The sequence below is a fragment of the Balaenoptera acutorostrata genome, chromosome 20 (genome assembly GCF_949987535.1).
Source record: "Balaenoptera acutorostrata chromosome 20, mBalAcu1.1, whole genome shotgun sequence".
In the NCBI taxonomy this organism is placed as follows: domain Eukaryota; kingdom Metazoa; phylum Chordata; class Mammalia; order Artiodactyla; family Balaenopteridae; genus Balaenoptera; species Balaenoptera acutorostrata.
The window spans coordinates 53,020,739-53,042,463 of NC_080083.1; the positions used below are offsets into that span (position 1 = coordinate 53,020,739).

The window sequence follows — 21,725 nt, forward strand, 5'->3', positions numbered from 1 at the left end:
CCTGCACTGCCTCCTTCCCTCCAACGCAAGCCCTGGAGGGCAAGCACGCAGACCCTGGTTCACCAAAATAGCCTCGATGCACAGAACAAAACCTGGCATCAAGTAGGTACTGACAAATATCTGATGACACAATCAGCCACTCTGTATCATTCTAGCAATCCTAGAATTAGTCTATCTCCTTTCTGAACTGAGGATGCTTCAGGTTCCATAGCTCTCCTGGGTACAACGTTATGTGTACGTGTTCCACTTACCACTAGAAGTTTAAGTATAATAATTCTGCAAACAATCTCAGCAGATAAGGCAGGCATCTCATAAAACGTGTGTTGTTTTGTTATTCTGCAGGTAGATTCGTGAAGTTTCAGGCACACAGTCAAGTAGGACTGTATCAAGGGCTCCTCAAGAATCCTACCCCACAAAGAGTTGAAAGAAATCAATGAAGTAATTTAGGAGGAATGAGAAAACAGTACCCCTTATCCATGACGAGTTCCTTCCCTTTAAAACACCTACAAGGAAGGCACGTACTTGATCCCATATAGGTTAACATCCAGGACATCTATCTTGAACTTCCATCTATCCTGAACTTGTGACTAAGATAAAAAGGAAACAAAGTCCTTTTGGTTTGCCTCCACGGTCTGAACTATTTTAACAAAAGCAAGTTAAACTATTTCCAAGTGTATTCCTTTGTTTGAAAAAAATCTTAGGGATGCATATTACCAAAGATTCAAATACCATACAAATTTTTTAAAAAATCAGGAAGATACAGGGAGGGAGAAAGAGAAAGAAATGCTAGAAGAATATATCCTGGGATACCCTGTGCATGAAATCTCTTCCAGCTCGGCGTGGACTTGCTTACTGGCTGACACATGACCAGAGCTGAGAGTTAGGGAGTTGATCAGAGTGGGGTTTAGAAGGCAGCATGAGAAAGGAATTACTGGGGCGATTGTGTAATACACAGAATTAGGTGGGGTCCCTGAAGCCCCAGGTGCTTGATGTTAATGAAGACCTGACACCCCCACCTCCATCCTGAACACCCTACTAATTCAGATGAGGTGATCCTGGCAGTGTTCCAAGAATCTCAGAAAATACCTTCTCTCCCACAGGTACATTTCTATTGTTCTGCATTCTGTACACTGTGCCTTCTGGGTATCAGAGGTCATACAAATTTGCAGGAGCAAATAATTTCAGATAATTATGGAAAGCTAACTTTGATTTTTATTTTCAACTTCCCTGACTTGCAAAAAAAATTTGAAGACTAAATGCTGATGAAATGCAGGACACAAGCATGAATATGTAATATGATGGTGATCACTTAAAAATAAATGACAAAAATGCACAGGAAAAAAGACCAGTTGGAAATAAACCAAAACCTTAGCAGCTGATTTCTATGCTTTTCCCTTTTTTAAAAAGTAGGATGATTACATTAATACCTTGAAAAAAGAAGTGGGATATATATTAATTTATGACCTTCCATTAATGACAGCAAATATGGGATACAGCCAATCATTAGGGGATAACCGTGTGCAAGAGAGAGACTACACTTTACTTTTCTACTTACTTTTCCTGATACATATCCAGGAGGTGCAACAGCATTTGAAAAGTACTCGTAATACTCTAGGGTGGGGAAGAAAAGAAAAAAAGGGAGGATTTAATCATGATGCCACCATCTTTGCTAAAACAGACACCAAAAAATCCAACATAAATAGAGCATAATAATTATTTTCTTTCTATAAACAAATTTTAAGGGGCTCAAGTACTAATCTTATACCTTCTACAAATAAAACGCAGGATTTAAAATTATACCGTTTTGGGGACTTCCCTGGTGGTCCAGCGGTTAAGAATCCGCCTTCCAATGCAGGGGACGCAGGTTCGATCCCTGGTTGGGGAACTAAGATCCCACATGCCACAGGGCAACTAAGCCTGCACCACAACTACTGAGCTCATGTGCCACAACTAGGGAGAAGCCTGTGCACTGCAACAAAGAGCCCGCACGCAGCAACAAAAGATCCTGCATGCCGCAACTAAGACCCAAAGTAGCCAAAAATAAATAAATAAATAAATAAATTTTTTTTAAAATAAAATAAAATAATACCGTTTTATCCATCCCCAAAATGGGAAAGGACAGAGAGCAATTAGGAAGTGGACCAACACTCAGAATAACTTCTAGCCCTGCCTTGCACAATCACACATACCCAAAGGCTACTGTTTTATTGAATTCTATTTACTGAAACAGACTAACTCAAGTAAATCAACCCTTTACCCTACGAAATATTGACCCCTCCTGGTTCTCTTTTTTCTAAATGCTTTACCCTGTCAGGTTTTCAGAAAAGGAGAATCACACACTCTGACTGATTCGTTTTTGATCTGCTTTTGCTAAGCAAGGACTCAAGAGCCGATTCCAGACAACAAACCTGGATATTTCTGTTGGAGATTTCAAGTCCTTCAAGCCGGTACCAAGTCCCTAGAAGACAGTCCAGGACACGAGGGGGTGAGTAACTCAGGTAGTCGGTGAGGTCTTCCATGTAATGAACCAAGTCACTCAGAGGGAGCAAACTGAACCAGGATCGGAACAGATACTCATCCACATATAGCAAATGTCTATTCTTTCCCATTATCTGGAGTAATTGTTTCCTATATAAGGGAAAATTGGAACAGAAAAAAAGGGCAACAGTGAGATCAGTAAAACAGACCAAGTTAGTTAAAATTATGTTAGAAGGGATCTAAAAAGTTCTGATTTCAAAAATGATTTAAATGCTAAGAACTCAATCAAATGAGAGGTAAACAATAATACATTAAGAATTCAGCAACATGGATGAACTCTGAGGACATGGTGCTCAGTGAAATCAGCCACTTACAAAAGGACAAATACTCTGATTCCACTTATGTGAGGTCCCTAGAGGAGCCAGATTCATAGAGACAGACAGTAGAGTGGTGGGTGCCAGGGGCTGGTAGTGAGGGAGGGAATAGACAGTTGTTGTTTAATGGGGACACAGTTTCAGTTTTACAAGATGAAAAGTTCTGGAGACGGACGGGGGTGACAGTTGCATATCAATGTGAACATACTTAATGCCACTGAACCGTACACTTAAAATGATTAAAATGGTAAATTGTAGGTTAGGTATATTTTATCACAATAATAAAAGAATCCACCAAAAATTAAGCATTTTCCAGCTTTACTGAGATACAACTGGCATATGACACTGTGTTATGGTTAAGGTGTAAAATGTGTTGATTTGATACACTTTCTTATTGCAAAATGATTACCACCATAGCATTACTTGATACCTGCATCCATTATGTCATATAGTTACCTTTTCTGTGGTGAAAACATTTTCTGTGGTGAAAACATTTAAAAGTTGCTACTCTCTTAGCAACTTCTAAGTAAACAATACAGTATTATTAACTATAGTTACCATGCTGTACATTAGCTCCCCAGAATTAATTTGTCTTCAGAGTACTGAAGTTTGTACTCTTTGACCAACATTGCCCCTTTTCCCCACCTCCCAGCCCCTGGTAATCACCAATCTACTCTCTGCTTCTGTGAGTTTGACTTTTTTACATTTCACATATAAGTGATATCATACAGTATTTGTCTTTATCTATCTGACTTATCTCACTTAGCATAATGCCCTCAAGGTCCATCCATGTGTTGCAAGTGGCAGGATTCCCTTTTTTTTGTGGCTGAATAATACTGCATCATATATACATATATATGATGATATACACAAGTATATATACATCATATATATGTATACACACACACACATATACACACCACTGCTTCTTTATTCATTCATTTGTTGATGGACACGTAGGTTGTTTCCACATCTTGCCTATTGTGAATAATGCTGCAATGAACACAGGGGTACAGATATCTCTTTGAGATACTTATTTCATTTCCTTGGGCTACATACCCACAAGTAGGACTGCTGGCAATCCTATGGCAATCCTATGGCAGTTCTTTTTTTAACTTTTGATACTGTTTTCCATTGTGGGTGCAATAATTTATGAACTAAGCATGTTGATGCATGAATAAGCAAGTGCCCTGGATCAAACAGTCTATGCAAACCCAGTCCGGGGAAGGTCTTTAAATTATGCTGTTCTGTAACACCGTCCTGGAGACCCGAAAAGATGACAATGGGAAAGTAAATACAGCCAAGTGCCACAGAAGCGACAGAGGCTACGCGAAACATATGGATGGATAAAGCTTCACTGCATACTAAAGGCCACTTTTGCCTAAAAGACATGATCTTTAAGACCAATGCTAATGTTTGTCATTCTCCAGCTAAATTTCTTCTAGATAGTTTTCTAGATAAATGCCCCTTGAAGGGCATTTAAAATATATATAATTATATAAATAATCTTAATTTGGCTTGAATTTCAAAACGTTCCAATAATAGTGAAGAAGCAATAACTTAATTCAGCTTACTCACTATTTCAATCCCTAAAAACCTATAGGCTAGATCCTATTGGATTAGGGGCGGGGAGGGCAGATGAGAGACTTGGAATAGTTTCTTTGACAGAAAACAAAGTAAATGGGGGATGTTATCTGTGCTTGGAAATAAGTGTTAGTATTAATTTTTTTGTACTGAATTTGTATTTTTTATTTAGCTTTTGTACTTAAATTTGATTTACCATTTTTCTTTTATGGATTGTGCTTTCTGTGTCTTCTCTAAGGAATCTTTCCTTGCCTCAAAATAGTACTTCACTACCTCAAGATGTGCACCTACAATGTGCAAAGCCTCTGACCTGCGCAATTCTACTTTCAGGAATTTATCTTGAGGAAATAATTGGACAAGGAAAATTACAAAGAAGTGCATCAAAGCATGCTTACAAAGCGAAAGTGCAGAAATAATCCAAGTGTCCAGGCACAGAGAACCAGCTAAATAAAATTTGCAACGCTAAGCAGTCATTACAGAAGTAGGTGTATATTTACTTGCGAAAAAAATCGTTCACAATATACTGTTAAATGAAAAAAAGAAGGTTGGAAAACAGGATAAAACAGAATAAATAATCTATCATAGAGGCGGGGCAGGGGGGAATTGCATGAAACCAGACAAAAGGTGCAAACTTCCAGATATAAGATAAATAAATGTTAGGGATATAATGTACAACATGATAAATATAATGAACACTGCTGTGTGTTACATATGAAAGTTGTTCAGAGAGGAAATCCTAAGAGTTCTCATCGCAAGGGAGAAATTCTTTTTCTATTTCTTTAATTTTGTACCTATGAGATAATAATAGATGTTCACTAAACTTATCATTGGTCATCATTTCGTGATGTAAGCCAAATCATTATGCTGTACACCTTAACCTTATACAGTGCTATAGGTCAATTATATCTCAATAAAATTGTAAGAAAAATAAAGAAAAATACATAATCTATCTTCTGTGGTTGATTTTTAAGCATATAAAGCACCCACATATCGACATTTGGACAAAACTCTGCAAATACACAGGCCAAAGTGTTAACAGCAATGATTATCTCTGGGGTTGCAGGCCATTTTTGTATTTTTCTTTGTATTTCTTGCTTGTTTAAAATTCTATTTTTTTTTAATTTAATTTAAGTTAATTTATTTTTGACTGCATTGGGTCTGCATTGCTGTGCGCGGGCTCTCTCTAGTTGCGGGGAGAGGGGGCTACTCTTCGTTGCAGTGTGCAGGCTTCTCATTGTGGTGGCTTCTCTTGTTGTGGAGCACGGGCTCTAGGCACGTGGGCTTCAGTAGTTGCAGCACGCAGGCTCAGTAGTTGTGGCTCGTGGGCTCTAGAGCGCAGGCTCAGTAGTTGTGGTGCACAGGCTTAGCTGCTTCGAGGCATGTGGGATCTTCCCAGACCAGGGCTTGAACCTGTGTCCCCTGCATTGGCAGGCGGATTCTTAACCACTGAGCCACCAGGGAAATCCCCTAAAATCTTTAAAGAAGTAATTTTAAAAGAAGTGATACATTACTTCCGTCACTAAAAGCAGGAATGAGTGGGTACTAAAAGTCCACTGGAGATCTTGGAAGCACAGTTATGATTCCAAGATTTACATACATAAGTGCAGGTCTGTAACTTACTGATCTGCTCTTTTCTCCCGAAACTCCGAGAAGGAGATGCCTTCAAGGGCTGCCCAGGTGTCCTCGGGCTGCATGCCTGAGTCCTGGGCTGGCGGGGACAGGTCCATGCAGTGGTGCAGCACAGGCAGGGCACACACCCAACGGTCAACCTTTTTGTCCATGCACATTTGGCACAGGTTTACCAGGGATGCTCGCCAGCTAGAAAGGGAACAGAGATCTCACGTGAGCCCAGCACGGCCAGTGTCAGGCCAGCCCCAGGGGTCCGACACCCACCAGGGAAGGGACAGCTCCTCACACAGAGCATAAGATAAGAGTGCTCCGGGTGTCTGAGCACAGAGTGACCAGGCCAGGGAGAAACCTCAGGGGCCCCCTCGGCACCCCCAAAAAGCATCAGGCACTGAACTGGCCCTTTCGAAGCCCCAGAGCAAACTCCTGGTGGCATCTTTCCATCCTCCTTGACAGTGGAGGAGACAGAGGTTCAGAGAGGCATGTGATCTACGCAAGGCCCCCTGTGCCAGAGCTGGGGCTTGAACCCAGGTCATCTGGCAACAGTAAATCTACATATAAAGCAACTCTTTACATGTAAGGAAGGAGCCTATAAATAATACATGGCATGTTCCCTACAATCACAAAACATGGATGTTTCCTAAGACCTGGAAACACTTGTACATTTGCCAGCATTTCTTCTCTCTTTCAAAATGAACGGGGTTTAACTGGGTGTTTTAAATTTGTAAAACCACAAGGCAGGTGTCCCATAAGACTGACTGCTCAGAGAAGGCTGCCCAATATTACCCTTGAGTTCAATTCAAACAACTCCAGAAAAAAGACCTTGGGACCATCACAGGGTTCTGGGGCGGCGCCTCCAGCCAGTGAAACGTGAGTGCCTTCATGACAGGCCGCGGCCTCCACCCCACGAGTGCTCCGGGCCCAGCGCAGCGACGCCCTGGCTCGTGAACTGGGCACGGCAGCTGCAGAGGCCACGGGGAGGGCACCCACAGTACTTCCACAAACATCCTCAAGTCCGGCTTCGTTGTCTTACCATGACCCCCCCCACCCCCAAATACACGCACGTGGGGCTGAGTCATGATACACCTTAAAGCTGCTCAAAAGCAGGGTATTCAAGAGAATATGTAATAAAATGAAAAATAGTACATAGGCTAGAAAAAGGCTAGCGGGATAAACACTGAAATGACAACAGTGAGTAGTAAAATTCCGGGTAGTTTTTATTTTTTGCATGTTTTCATCCATTCTCTGACAAGCACTTATTTTTATAATCAGATAAAAACCATTAGAGAGCTAGAAAATCTTTACACACACAAACACACACACACACACACACTACCTCTGAGATGTTTCAAGGATGTGGATCAGATCCTTGCGAAGGGCATCTGATGAACTGGCATTCGAGCAAAGGAGGCAACAGAGTGAGCCCAGGTCACTTTCCGATAAGAGAAAGTGAAATTTTTCCACTGAGAAAAGGACAATCAGGCCCATTCTCAATTTACTCCTCACTGGGCAGTCTTCAGGCAGAGAGTCCCCACTCACTTCCAGAAATGGTGCCATTTTCTTGGTCAAACATTCCCACAGGTGTTTTCTCACCTGCTCCCAGGAGAAAAGGAAGATACAGAACCATGGCATTGAAACCACCAGAGGTGTCAGGAGCTGCCCATCACTATGCTTACTTCCCCATCAGCTGGGCAGGGAAGCCTGTGTGGAGGGGTCACCCACTGCCTGCCTCCCCACTGAACCCTGAGCATCCCCCTCGTCCTGGGTCTTCGGGAGGCGCCACCAGTGGTATGTCCAGAGGCCTCAGCATGATGGAGGGGCTATCAGGTGGGGGTCCTGAGCCTTATAAGGGTATACTGGTCACCTCAGGTGTGGCTCCAGGTCTGTCTCAAAAACGCCTAAGCCAGACCACAGAGCAGGCAGAGATGCAGTGAAGGGCGCCAGCCTTCTTGTGGTGGAGGGGATGGGCAGGTGAGGGGGTGGGACCAGTGGTGGAGGGGGACAGGTGAGGAGGTGGGACCAGTGGTGGAGGGGGGCAGGTGAGGAGGTGGGACCAGTGGTGGAGGGGGGCAGGTGAGGGGGTGGGACCAGTGGTGGAGGGGGTCAGGTGAGGAGGTGGGACCAGTGGTGGAGGGGGACAGGTGAGGAGGTGGGACCAGTGGTGGAGGGGGGCAGGTGAGGAGGTGGGACCAGTGGTGGAGGGGGGCAGGTGAGGGGGTGGGACCAGTGGTGGAGGGGGTCAGGTGAGGAGGTGGGACCAGTGGTGGAGGGGGACAGGTGAGGAGGTGGGACCAGTGGTGGAGGGGGACAGGTGAGGAGGTGGGACCAGTGGTGGAGGGGGGCAGGTGAGGAGGTGGGACCAGTGGGGGAGAGCAGGTGAGGAGGTGGGATCAGTGGTGGAGGTGGGGCCAGGTGAGGAGGTGGGAGGAGGAAGAAAATGGGGAGGACAAAGAATTCCCTAGAGGTGGCACTAGGAGAAAAGGAACTGAAATATCCTGCCCCCATCCACCTGGTGCACTGATTCTAGGGGTCATCTGGCCACCAGGAGGTGGGGTGATGCTGAGTGCCCAGGAGGTAGAGAAGGGAGCTGCTGCTGACACCCCTGAGACCCGGTACCTCCTTCTCTTCGTACTGCAGAGTGCTCCACAGCTGTTCTTCTCCTTCATAGATCATGGGCACCCGAATGACAGAATAAAACTGCTGGAACTGGGTGAAAAAGTTCTTTAAATTGATGGCATTCCAGGTCTCGAGGATGCTGAAGATGCGGTCCAGCATGACCGCAGCCGCGATCTGCTTCCCATTCACCAAGTTTTTCCTTATACCATCTGTTACATAATCCACCAATTTCTGCCACCTCCCAGGGGGCTTCCTACAAATTATATCATCGTACTGGTGCCAGTCTAAGATGAAAAGAGCAATGTTATACTTAGGAGCATCAAAACCCACTAGACCTGGATACTCCACCCTGGAAGGCTGATCTTGACCAGAAGAAATAGGATGAAGGAGCCAAGGAAGGGAAGAAAGACAGGAACACCACAGAACGTGGTAAACGGAAGGCAGCAACACTTGCTCCATCCAGGTACCCATCCACAGATAAACAACATGGGGCCTGGCCCCTGGGTGGAGCACGGCTGTTTAGGACAAGTAACCTGGACACCATACGGTGAATTGAGTGAGGCACACGATTCAGCTGCCCTGAAAATACTTGAAACATGTCTTTGTCGAACTAGACGGTTCAGCACAATTGGTACATGAGCTCCTGAGAAAATGACCACACAGGGGTCAAAAATTTCATGCTGAAACTGCATCACTCACTAGCACTTGTGCACCATTTTGGTATGTTATTTGGTGCAAGTGCTCATTTCCTCTGTCCTGGGAACCGTGGTGCCCACTCCATGAAGGATGGTACAGGTCACATGACAGACAAAACAGCCCTCGGCATGGGGCAAGGGCTGAACCCATGGCTGCTCTTATAACCAGCTGAAATGATATGAGTACGGACCTAGAAAACCCAGGAAAATCAATTGTCAAATAATTAGAAGGCAAAGAGGTCAGTAAGGCACCAGAGGCAACACAAGTACATAAAAATAGCCATGAAAATCAGAAAGTCCAGCCTCCAAACAGGCCTCCTGCTCCTCAATGTCCAGTCTGCTGTCTTTGCTGGAAGTCCCCACTCACCCATCCCTGCCCCATCCCGGCCCTGCCCAGCGATGACTTGGAATCACTGTTTGAATCTGACCTCAGACTGTTTGGATCACCTCCTGTGGAAGCTTTTCCTGCTCCATATGTCCCTCACAGGTGGGGGACACAATGGCTCTCTCTCGGTTTTATAAAAACGCTCTTCCAGACAAAAGGTGAGTGAGAGCTGCTGGCCTGGGATGGCCAGTGCCGTGGAGGTGAAGGGAGCGCCAATCAGTGTCCTGGGCATGGGATACCCTCGACCCCGGGACGGTGGGACAGGGAGGGACATTAATGGTCTTGGTCTTGAAGAATCTACTAGAAGAACAGAAACAAAATATTTAAGTTCCAAACCCCCAGAGAAAAGAGAAAGAAAATCCAAAAGTTCGAAAAAGTACAAAAAAGAACAAGGAAACAAGGTAGAGAGAAAAGACATGATTATTTGTCAAAAGTGAGTCTTCCACTGACAGTCTCAATTCATGCCAATGGGCTAAATTCACCCATTAAAGATGATTAGATTGGGAACTCCCTGGTGGTCCAGTGGTTAGGACTCCGCGTTTCCACTGCATGGGGCACAGGTTCGATTACCAGTCTGGGAACTAAGATCCAGCAAGCCATGCGGCACGGACAAAAGAAAAAAAAAAAAAGATGATCATATTGAATGGAAAGAAAAAAAAAACAAACCAACAACAGTCCAGCGAAACAGAGACGGGGCTGCAAGAGTTGAACTTGAGAGCAAACAGCAAGAGTTGGGACAAAAGCAAAGAGGCTAAGAGGGTAGGCAAGGAATGCAGACACAGCAGAATCAGTTTTAGGCAAAACACAGCACAAGGAAAAATGCACTGGAAGGGATAGAGTGCTAGTGATGGCTGTTTCTGCCACCAGCACACACATCTGCTGTCTGGGTCTCCCCCACGTCACAGGGCTGGAGCCCAGAACCTCCATTCTGCCTGCCTTGCCACAGTGGGTTCTACCAATGAGAGTGCTCACAGGAGGCTTAGAAGGAGGAAGAGGGGAGGGAAGTCATCTCTCTCTCTGTTTATTGGGATTGATGAAAACTACATTTATTTAACATAAACCACCACCACACCAAATAAAGCAAAGCACAAAACTTCTCAATCAACAAGAGTGCCTTCCAGACACTCCTCCCAAATCACCTGCATTGATGATGTCAGGGGCTGGGGCACTTCCCCACCTGGGCTCAAGCAGTGACCTCTAGACCCTTGGAAACGAACGAAGGCCCTCTCTGGCCTTCCCATCAGCCCTTGCATTGGTTACTATGACTCACCTCCTTACTGCTTAAAACTCCTGATTTAACCCAACTGACCAGGGTACCATCTCCCAGGGAGCTCCAATGTCAACCTACCAACAGGGCATCTAAATAGGACGGCCCACACCGAGAAGTAAGCAGTTAAAGTGCCCGTGCAACCATAAGGAAAAAGCTTTAACACTCATTTTTTAAAAAAGCTTGCAAAGTATAATTATTGAAAAACACTAGAACAATATCATGATTAAGAAAGCATCTGAAAATAAAGTTACTTGGCAATCCTGAGTTACTCTACAACCTAAAAATCTGTTTAATGACAAACAGCTCATACAACTCAATATCAAAAGACAAACAACCCAATCAAAAAAGGGGCAGAAGACCTAAACAGACATTTATCCAAAGAAGACATACAGATGGCCAACAGGCACATGAAAAGATGTTCAACATCACTAATTATTAGAGAAATGCTAATCAAAATTACAATAAGGTATCACCTCACACTGGTCAGAATGGCCATCATCAAAAAGTCTACAAATAAATGCTGGAGAGGGTGTAGAGAAAAGGGAACCCTCCTACACTGCTGATGGGAATGTAAATTGGTGCAGCCACTATGGAAAACAGTATGGAGGATCCTTAAAAAACTAAAAATAGAGCCACCATATGATCCAGCAATCCCACTCCTGGGCACATATCCAGAAAAGATGAAAACTCTATTTCGAAAAGATACATGCACCCCAATGTTCACTGCAGCATTATTTACAATAGCCAAGACATGAAAGTAACCTAAGTGTCCATCAACAGATGAATGGATAAAGAAAACATTATCTATCTATATATATATATCTATATCTCTCTCTATATATATATATATGTGATGGAATATTACTCAGCCATTAATAAAGAACGAAACATTGCCATGTGCAGCAAGTGGATGGACCTAGAGAATATCATATTAAGTGAAATAAGTCAGACAGAGAAAGAAGAATATTATATGATGTCACTTGTATATGGAATCGAAAAGATAATACAAATGAATTTATTTACAAAACAGCAACAGACTCACAGACATAGTAAACAAACATGGTTACCAAAGGAGAAAGTGAGGGGGGAAAAGGATAAGTTAGGAGTATAGGATTAAGAGATATACACTACTGCATATAAAATAGATAAGCAACAAGGATTTACTGTATAGCACAGGAAGCTATATTCATTATCTTATAATAAGCTATAATGGAAAATAATCTGAAAAAATATATATATATAACTGAATCACTTTGCTGTACATCTGAAACTAACACAACAACTAACTATACTTCAATGAAAGAGAAAGGGAGGAAAGGAAGGAAAGGAAGGAAGGAAGGAAGGAAAGAAAGAAAAAAAGAAAGGAAGGAAGGAAGAAAGGAAGGAAGGAAGAAAGGAAGAAAGGGAAAGAAAATCTTTTTAATGGACTTTGAAATGATTGTCTCTGTGTTAAAAAGTGCATCTCTATCTGGTTTGACAGCTTAAGTACCAGGACCCAGCCAGATAAAATCTGAAGTGACTAAGGCAGTGCTTCTTAAATAAGAGCAAATGGGACCTGCTATCCCAAATCACTACCACCTCCTCCAGCAAGATTAGATCAGCATCACCTCTTGTCTGATGAGGGGTCACCTCAAGCATGGAAACAGCCAGTTTGGATCATCCAGCAAGTACAGGGCAAAACCAGAAAGTATCACAGGGCTCCGTTCTTTGGTAAGCCCATACAGAATAGAGTCTTTTGGAGGCAATCGAGTCAACACTTGGGCACATTTAAGAAGAGAGCATGACTCTAGTTTCTTCTCTGTCTCTTTGGGCCAGTTCAAAATAACCAAGCACCTGCCCCACCGACCTCAATCGCTGTCAGCCCAACAGAGGTCCTGGTCACAGGCAGCATCAACTGCAAAGACCCCTCCAGATGATTCCAAAGCCCAGCCAGCAAATCACTCCCAGCTTTCAGGCTTTCCTAGCTGAGGCCCCAGACATCAGAGAGCAGAAACCAGCCAGCCCTGCTGTGCTCCATCCAAACTCCTAACCTACACAAGTCATGAGTATAAATAAATAAATAAATAAATAAATAAACAAAGCACTTGGTCTTGGTGACAGACTGGAACATCTCTCTCAAAAGCTGACAGATCGATCTTTTTAAACAAGGACTTTAATATTAAACAGGCTTCAGCTAATAGATATACATACAGCTTTTGAGTCCACAAAATTGATTATCCATTCTTTCTGAGCATACGTGGAATATTTATGACAGACCAAGAAGTCAGCCACAAAGAAGATCTAAGCAAATTCCTAAAAGTAGAACCCATATAGACTCTCTATACAGAACACATGCACATGTACACACACAAATACACACGCACACTGGACACACACACGAACACACACACCTGACACACACACAAACACCACACACACTGCATACAGTGAGTAGAAAACAGAGCACAGAAAAAAGAATTAGATAACAGATAAGAGAAAGAAAGAGAAACAGAATAAAGTGAAAAAAAGAAAATAGAAGAGTGACACTTATGACAGACAGCAGGGGGCAGTGGATCCAGCCCCTGACGGCTTCTGCTGGATGTCTTATTCACAGTCGCCATTTGGAAATCTGGGAAGGGCTTGTGGTCCTGGCAGCCCTGTTTCCCTTGCCCTTGCCCCCGCTCACTGCTGCCCCTCTAGGCCCCAGTCCCCTTACTTCCCAGCGGCTCTATCTTCTCTCCTTTCCCTTAGTAAAAATCCTTTCACTTGTTTACTCTTGTGAGTGGTTAAGCTAACCTGATCAGAAACATGCTTCCAAGCTCAGGTTTATGAAACATAGAGCTGGGGGGTAGGGCAGGGCCAATGCCAAGCAAAGAGGACCCACATGGGCCAAGGAAAGCCTTTGATCCCCAAGGAGGAACGTGCAGCCTTCTGAGCTCCGATCAGGAGCCCAGCCTGAGGCTTACCTCCCGAGCCCAGAAGGGAAGATTTCACATGGAGACAGCGGTTCACGTGCTCGCCTTCCTTCTGCTGACATTTGTAGATGATCTCATACTCCACAGGGCCCTTGCCTCGCCAGAGGACGTACTTGTATGGAATGGGTTTATCCAGGTGCTGCTTAGAAATGATGGTGCTGCCTTCAATGAGGGACCCATTCTCATGTAGGTCTCTGTGAATAAACAGGACACCAGCCTGTTATTCAAAAAATCCTCTCCCAGAAATCTTCATTCTTCTCAAACACAGCACGGAGTGCAGGCCCAGAGCTATAAATCGATGCTGACCGAGAGGATGCTTCCAGAACAAGGCACGGTTTTCACACAGAGACAGAGAACGGGCCAAGGTGAAGTATGACAAAGAAGTGCATTATAGGGAAGAGTTGTTTGAAATATTCATCTTCCCAAAGGTCTAAGGATTAATCAACTTGATAAAAATTATGATTTCAATATATTTCAAAGACTGGATGTTCTGTACATTTCCTTACGGGCCTACTGGGATATACTCACTTGGTGTAGTACATCTCGCAAACATCATGATTCCATCTGGGCTTCCCAAATTCTTCTCCGCCCCTGACAAATACTTTGTGTTGGCTGGGGTTGAACTGGAAATGTTTTGAAATGATTGCATGGAAGTACACCGTGATTCCTTCCAAAGAGCTCAGTGGGCTGGGGGAAAGCCACGGAGGAAAACACCGATTAGATCCGGATCTGTCTACCTCTCTGCGTGCGCACACACACACACACACACGTGTGTGCACACAGGATCCTTGTTTCTTGGCTGTGCACTAACACACACCCCAACGAAGTGCAAGAGCGTCCACACTTCAGACAGGCTGTCTGCCATGTGGGTGCCCTCGGCTCTCCCTCTACAGTGGAGGACAGTGGGTGCGGGGGGTGGGGGGCGATCTCTGCCCAGCTCCGAGGGGCTGCGGGCTGTGGCAGGAGGGGGTGGCTGAGTACTCTGGCACATGACAGCCTCTTTCCTGACTTCTGTAAGGCCAGTGCTGCCTCCGGGACCCCAGGAACCATATTATGGAGCATTTCAACTGAGCAAGGAATTGGGACAGGTGCCCCTCCACTGCCTACCTCCCGAGTGTTTCCCTTTCCCCCAAGAGTCAACAAGAGGGCAACGTGGGAATCTCCTCTGGGGTGGCGTGGCCCCTTCCAGCCCCCGCTCAGGGTGGGGGCCAGGCCTGTGCCGCCCCGAGCCGGGTCACACCCACCACTCCTTAGCTCCGTGTGCGCTCTACCTCTGGTTCCTTTGCTCCCTCTCTTCTTTCACAGTGGTTGCATTATTTCTGTTATTCCCCTCTGGCTTCTTCGGGTCCTTCGGCTTGGCCTTCTCATTTTCACCTGCTTTTCCTCCAGAAACACCCATCTGGTCCTTGGTTGCAGCTTCCTGGAACAAGCACCCAAACCCCAACCTTGATGACCAGCCTCCACGTTTGCCCCCAACAGGGGATGCTTCTCATAGCCGCCAGAGTGGCCACATTCCTTCCCTGCTCAGAACCTTCTAATGCCTTCTGGTCTACCTACCACAGCCTTCCAGGACTCCTCTCCGCACCACTGTCAATGGCCCCTCTTTCCTGCTGCTCCCTGAACAGGTCCACCACACTCTACCTGGGGGCCTTTGCACGTCCCCAGACAGCCACGTGGCTCGCCTGTCACTCTTTCAGATCTCCTTGGAAGGCCTTGCCTGGCACCCACCTCCAACACCCCAGCCCCTCGCCCTACTTCTCTCCACGGCATTTCTCACAGCCTGACTTTGCTTTGTCTTTCTCCCCACTAGAATGTGAGCTCCAAAAGGCAGGAGCTGGTCTCATTTCAAATGCTAGGCTGCACCCCCAGTACCTAACACATATTCACCAAATGATTAAACTGAGCTGTGGAAGGAACGGGGCCAAAAGGAGCAGCCCATGGGACAGACAGCAAGGACGGGGACGGCTTCCTGGAAAGCCGACCAGGTAGGAACGAGACGCTTTACCCGGTGGTTGTCTCGGGAAGCAGGGACACTTGTGGGAGGCTGTTTCGTTTTCTCAGTCTGATTTTTAACTTCTTTCCCAACTCTTTTCCCTGCACCAGCTGGCTCAGCTGCAGCAACACTTGCCTGGAAGAAATAAAGACCCCAAAACATCAGGGCCAAGAGGACAAAATGGACAGGGAAACTCTGATTCAATGGCATAAGGGTAAGCATCTGCCACCAGCCCAGTGACAGGGATCAGCAGCTCGGGGTGGAAGGGCAGCCCCTTCCACAGCCCCCCTTCCCAGGGAGCAAGTCCCAGTGGACACCCTTCCCAGACAGTGAAGTATTGTCAGAACCGCACTGCACAGCAAGGTGTCGAGACATGGCAGGCCAACCCCGGTCGTCACTCCCCTAACAACTCACCCCAGAGGCAGGGGCCCTGGCCTGCTGCCCAGTGGCCCGCGGCTCTTTCCCGGGCTTGGACTGGTCCCCCTTTGGCTCAGGCAGTGGGAGCTCCTGAGTAGCATCTTTCTCCCTAGGATGGCCTTCACTGGCAGAAGTGGGGAGGCCTTTGCCCTTGGAGGGGTTCGGGGAGTGGAGGTCCTTCCCTTCCGGGAAGGCTCCTCCCAGAGGCTGGTCCTGGGGTACCGGGCTGCTCAGAGACTCGGCGTCCGCAGCTGCCTCTGCTCCTCTCGCAACCTGGCCCTGCAGAGGGCGGCCCACAGCCTCCAGCGGCGTCTTGCCCACACTTGGGGGCTGGCTTGTCTGGTGGGTGGGACCACCCTGCTGAGCAGGGCTTTGGGGTGGGGCTGTGTCCTGGAGCTCAGGGTTTGCAAGCGAACTCAGACTACAGGGGCCCAAGAGGGATGGGGACAAGGAATCCAGCTCTGCAGACGTGGAAGCATTCTGATTCTTTTTCTTCCTTTTTCTCCTTTTCCTCTAAACAGAAAAAGAGACACTCATGTTATTTCTCAGGTTTACTATACTCTCACCAATGTTTTCCTCCAATTTCCTTTCAATTTCTGAAGTACGTCAAGTGTAGCTTGACCAAACCACCTTACATCTGTTAAATCTGCCATTTCTTTACCTTGTAAAGAATGAAACTGAGACACAAAGTGAATGGGAGTGGTGAACAGAGTTGAGGGACAAGTGGGGAGCAGTGATGGTCACATGCTTCGTTCTGTCCAATCCAAGCTGAGACCCTCACATGGAATTCCTTCCCATGGGACATCCTTTAAGGATGGCTTTCAAATGTTAGAAAGCAGGTACAGGCCCCCACACATTCTACTCCATATACGTATTATGTACAAAATAGAGACGGAAAAATGAACAGAAGTCTAAATAGTTCCTTCCTGCACCCACACTGGCATGTTACACCTCTGCCTGAGATCCTTGCTCAAAGGCAAGAGTCCTCAACTTCAGAATCAGAGATGGAGCCTGTGAGAAGCAGGTGTGGCAGGACCCTTTGAGAACCCCATGGGGCTGGATGCCCTGCACGCTTGGGGATCCTGCTCTGGAGCAAGTATTGATTGGTTCATTAAGTGCTAGTGACCCGTGACCCCCCTGAAGCCTGGTGTGGGCCCAGGCCTTGCCATCCCGCCCCATGCCTGGGCTGAGTCCCCGGGAGAGAGAGACGGAAGGCCTCGGGGTTTCTCTGCACGTGGGGTGGGGCAGTCTTGTTCTGGGTCAGCTTCCAGATTTTCTCCAAGAATCCTGACCAAACTTCCTGCCCATCTGCTCAAAACAGGCAACACGACACACAGGCCACCCCGGATGGCAATTTCCCAGCCTGACATTGACCCCCGCTAACATTGCGGTAGAAAGAGGCTTAAGAAAGGTCATTCGATGCAGTCACTTCCCCAGCTTCCAGGGCGTACAGATCTCTAAAGATTTTGCCAACATACTGATGGTGACTCAGCACGTCTGGAGGACCCAAGGTTCTACATTTCCATGGTGCTGCTGCCAGACCAGGCCTGCTCTGTGAGCACGAGGACCAAGCAGCTCCCTACCCCAGGCGCCTGACTCTGATCCGACTGGCCTGGGGGCACGGGCACCAGCATCTCCATTAGCTTTCCTGGTGGTCCTGACATGAAACCTCACTGGGAACCAAAGGTCAGACCAGCAGAAAGCTGTGTGCGGACCCCACAACCCCAAGCCCTTTGCAGAATCTCCTCCTTTTTCAGCGTGAGGCTGGCTTAAATCAAGTCACTTAGTTCTATACTGATTTACCAAGGAACCTGGAACGTTGTCCTAAGCGCATGGAACAAGAAAGTAAGATATGTTCCTCCCCCATGAAGCTGATGGTTTAGTAGGAGAGAAAGACTAAAAACAGATGGTTTTAGCATGTTGGAAGGACTCGCAGGCTTCCCAGGGAAGAGGCGCAGGTTGAGTCTGAAAGCCACCAAAGGCCAAGAAGGCAGTTTCATCCATTCGGCAAAGATTCCCGGGTCCTACACATCTGAAGGTGGCCAAAGCCACAGGCTGCCTCATATGCTGACTTGCCCATCCAGAATCAAAGTGTACGTGTGGCCGGAAGACCCTGCATGACTGGTCCTCACTGCCTGCTAACCTCATCCCCTGGTCTCCAGTATTAATCCTGTTTTTTACTTTCTGTATTTTAGGATGCTCTGGCATTTGGGGGGGCTTTGCTAATCCTGGAGAGACTGCCCCTCCCGGGGCTAGCTAATTCCCAGAGACAGGGATCTCTCTGAGCAGATGAAAGATCTAAGCAGATCTTTCATCTGCAAACCAACTAACACGGAACCCTGCCCCCCACCTCCTTTATCAAACTCTCCCTCCAAGCCAACATTCCCTGCACTAAATCACCGCAGGGCCAAGTACGGGACAGCTAGACAACCCTATAGCCCAGAGCCCACAAAGAGTATTCAAACCAGCCAAACCTAAACCTGCTCAAACCTGCCTGCCTTTCCCCACAAGGCAGGCTCTGGGCCACGTTCTCCCCTTGCTCCTTCTCCCTCCCATGGGGCCCTGTGGACGTGGCCCCCCTCTTGGAATCCGTAAGTACCACTGACCTCTCGTGTCATCACCAGTTATACGAGCAGCGCGCCTCCTGCCTCAGGTTCCGTCTTTCCCCAGACACCTCCTTCACTTAGTCCTCTGCCCCACACCCCTCAGCAGACCACCCAGACACCCTCAGTAGGAAAGCAAACCTTCACAGCCCCGCATCTGCTTTATTTCCCTCCTTAGCCACTGTCAACTAAATATGTCTTTATTTTCTTTCCCCTCCAGGAAGGAAGTCCTTGTTTTCTTCACTGCTGCATTCACAGTGTCTAGAACAACCCTTGACCCCCTATAGGTGCCTAACCACTTCTGTCTCATTAAATAAATTCCTTGGAAAGTCCCGTGTTTCCCTGCAGCACCAGCACATTTCCTCTCCCCCTGGGACCCCACACCCCTCAGTCGGCTCTGTGATCAGATCCAAGAACAAAAGGTTTTGACTTCTGATTTCCAATTTGCCTTTCTCCCCTTTACCTTGCTTTCTCCTTTTCTTATCCCTATTTAACTGTTCTTTTTATAAGCTGCTTCAAAACCCTTAGAATAGGGCTTCCCTGGTGGCGCAGTGATTGAGAGTCTGCCTGCCAATGCAGGGGACACGGGTTCGAGCCCTGGTCTGGGAGGATCCCACGTGCCGCAGAGCAGCTAGGCCCGTGAGCCACAACTACTGAGCCTGCGCTTCTGGAGCCTGTGCTCCGCAACAAGAGAGGCCGCGACAGTGAGAGGCCCGCGCACCGCGATGAAGAGTGGCCCCCGCTCGCTGCAACTGGAGAAAGCCCTCGCATAGAAACGAAGACCCAACACAGCCATAAGTAAATAAATAAATAAATAATTTCTTAAAAAAAGAAAAAAAAAACCCTTAGAATAAGATTTAGATTTTGCACAGGTGACTTAGAGTTCTCTCAACACACGTCTACGGGGGCACGTGAGTGCCCAGCCCCCTCTCGGGTCTACAGACAGGACTGGGATGTTGGCAGATCTCAGGCTGCTGGCACGCCTGCCATATAGCAAGGCTCGAGGCTAAAGTCTAAAATTTTCCTTGACAAAAATCAAGTTTATATGTATTATAGTTGTTACATATTTACGTACTCCTAATTATTGTGGTCTGTCATTTTGACCGCATTAGTCAGGAATATGCACGCTAAAACTAAACACTGATGATTGGGAATGCATGCACGGACGTGGGTCACGACCTCTGGGTGTGGGCAGCGGATGGGGGCGGTTGGGAGGAGACCCCAATAGTTGTCCATGTTTACAATGGATGGTAGGGGATGAGTATTCACTTAGTTAATCCTGCATTTATGTTATACATACCCTTTATGGTGGGCATAATATTTAATTAAAACATTTTTTAAATGAAGAGTTTATTGACTTGGAAGGGATGCTACCGAGCTTTCTGGGGACTGCAATGTCCTGTCTCTGGATCTGGTGGGGGTGACGAGGCTGTACACACAGCAGAACATCTAGGGGGCTCTGCCCTGAAGACCTGTGCATTTCACTCAATACCAATTATACCTCAATTCAAAAGCTACGCTGTGGGAGCTTCCCTGGTGATGCAGTGGTTAAGAATCTGCCTGCCAGTGCAGGGGACATGGGTTCGAGCCCTGGTCCGGGAAGATCCCACATGCCGCGGAGCAACTAAGCCCGTGTGCCACAACTACTGAGCCTGTGCTCTAGAGCCCACGGGCCACAACTACTGAGCTCACGTGCCACAACTACTGAAGCCTGCGTGCCTAGAGACCGTGCTCCACAACAAGAGAAGCACCACAATGAGAAGCCCGTGCACCACAATGAAGAGTAGCCCCTGCTTGCCACAACTAGAGAAAGCCTGCGCGCAGCAACAATGCAGCCAAAAATAAATAAATAAATAAATTTATAAAAAAAGAATGTACATTATAAAAAAAAAAAAAAAAGCTACACTGCACCAGCTCTATATGCATACATAAAGGCTATTCCTATTCCTGCCCAAAGAGAATTAATTAGAAAAAACAACAGTTTGCTACTTCTTGGGGGGGGTGGGGGTTTGGTCAGAATACACCTCTGATTTTATAATGAGCATCACTTTGTTTCTCCATCAAAAGAACAAAGGCCTCCCACACAGGGAGAGCAGAGAGGAGACCTCAGTCTGGGGGAAGGGAGGCCAGCCTCTTTCACTCACCTGAGTGCTGGGTCAGGAGCACACATGAGGGTGGTGCTGCAGACCCTGAAAAGGTACCTATGGCAGGATGCGGGGGTGACAGGTGGGAACACTGACTCGTTGGACAGAAAGTCAGTGAAGCTGCTTGACAAAAGCTGACATGTTGGAGGCTAAGTGGGCCCACTAGCTCTGCCCCACTTCCCAGGGGTCCTCTGCCTTCGTCTGCACTGATAGTGACAGGGAGAGAGTAGAATAATTAAATAGTTAGTTTAGAAATCCCACTAGGGGATTAAAGACAGAAAAGGAATTTTAAGGGAGCTTAGGAAACTGTTGCAGGCCAATGACCACTCAAGAAAAGAATCCAGTAACCTAGCGATAATCTGCGCTACGCTGAAGGAAAACCAGGTGCATCCAAGCACCAGGCACACTCAAGCCACAAGTCCTGATAGTTAAAACACAAGGCAATAGATATGGGGTCTGAATCTTGTTACTTGAAGTCAGGGAGTTAATGGTCCCCGAAGAGTAGCATTTCTGCATGTAGTCAAGACAGGAGCATAGGTGAGGGGGGGAAGAAACTAGGTGAAAGAGGACACTATACTGAAACCTC

General features: G+C 46.6%; 1 protein-coding gene across 10 annotated transcripts in view; it reads right to left on the minus strand.

Annotated features, from left to right (window-relative positions):
- Nucleotides 1–21,725, minus strand: part of RNF213 (ring finger protein 213) — a 115,771-nt gene that overhangs the window by 71,438 nt on the left and 22,608 nt on the right. For all 10 annotated transcript variants that reach the window (XM_057536349.1, XM_057536355.1, XM_057536353.1 and 7 more), the window contains 11 exons: nt 16,390–16,905; nt 15,988–16,110; nt 15,254–15,402; nt 14,511–14,669; nt 13,974–14,176; nt 8,679–8,962; nt 7,399–7,655; nt 6,057–6,254; nt 2,409–2,628; nt 1,556–1,611; nt 252–405 (listed from right to left, as the gene is read on the minus strand). In XM_057536349.1, the coding sequence (XP_057392332.1) occupies nt 252–405; nt 1,556–1,611; nt 2,409–2,628; nt 6,057–6,254; nt 7,399–7,655; nt 8,679–8,962; nt 13,974–14,176; nt 14,511–14,669; nt 15,254–15,402; nt 15,988–16,110; nt 16,390–16,905 (2,319 nt within the window). The remainder of the gene's footprint in view (nt 1–251; nt 406–1,555; nt 1,612–2,408; nt 2,629–6,056; nt 6,255–7,398; nt 7,656–8,678; nt 8,963–13,973; nt 14,177–14,510; nt 14,670–15,253; nt 15,403–15,987; nt 16,111–16,389; nt 16,906–21,725) is intronic.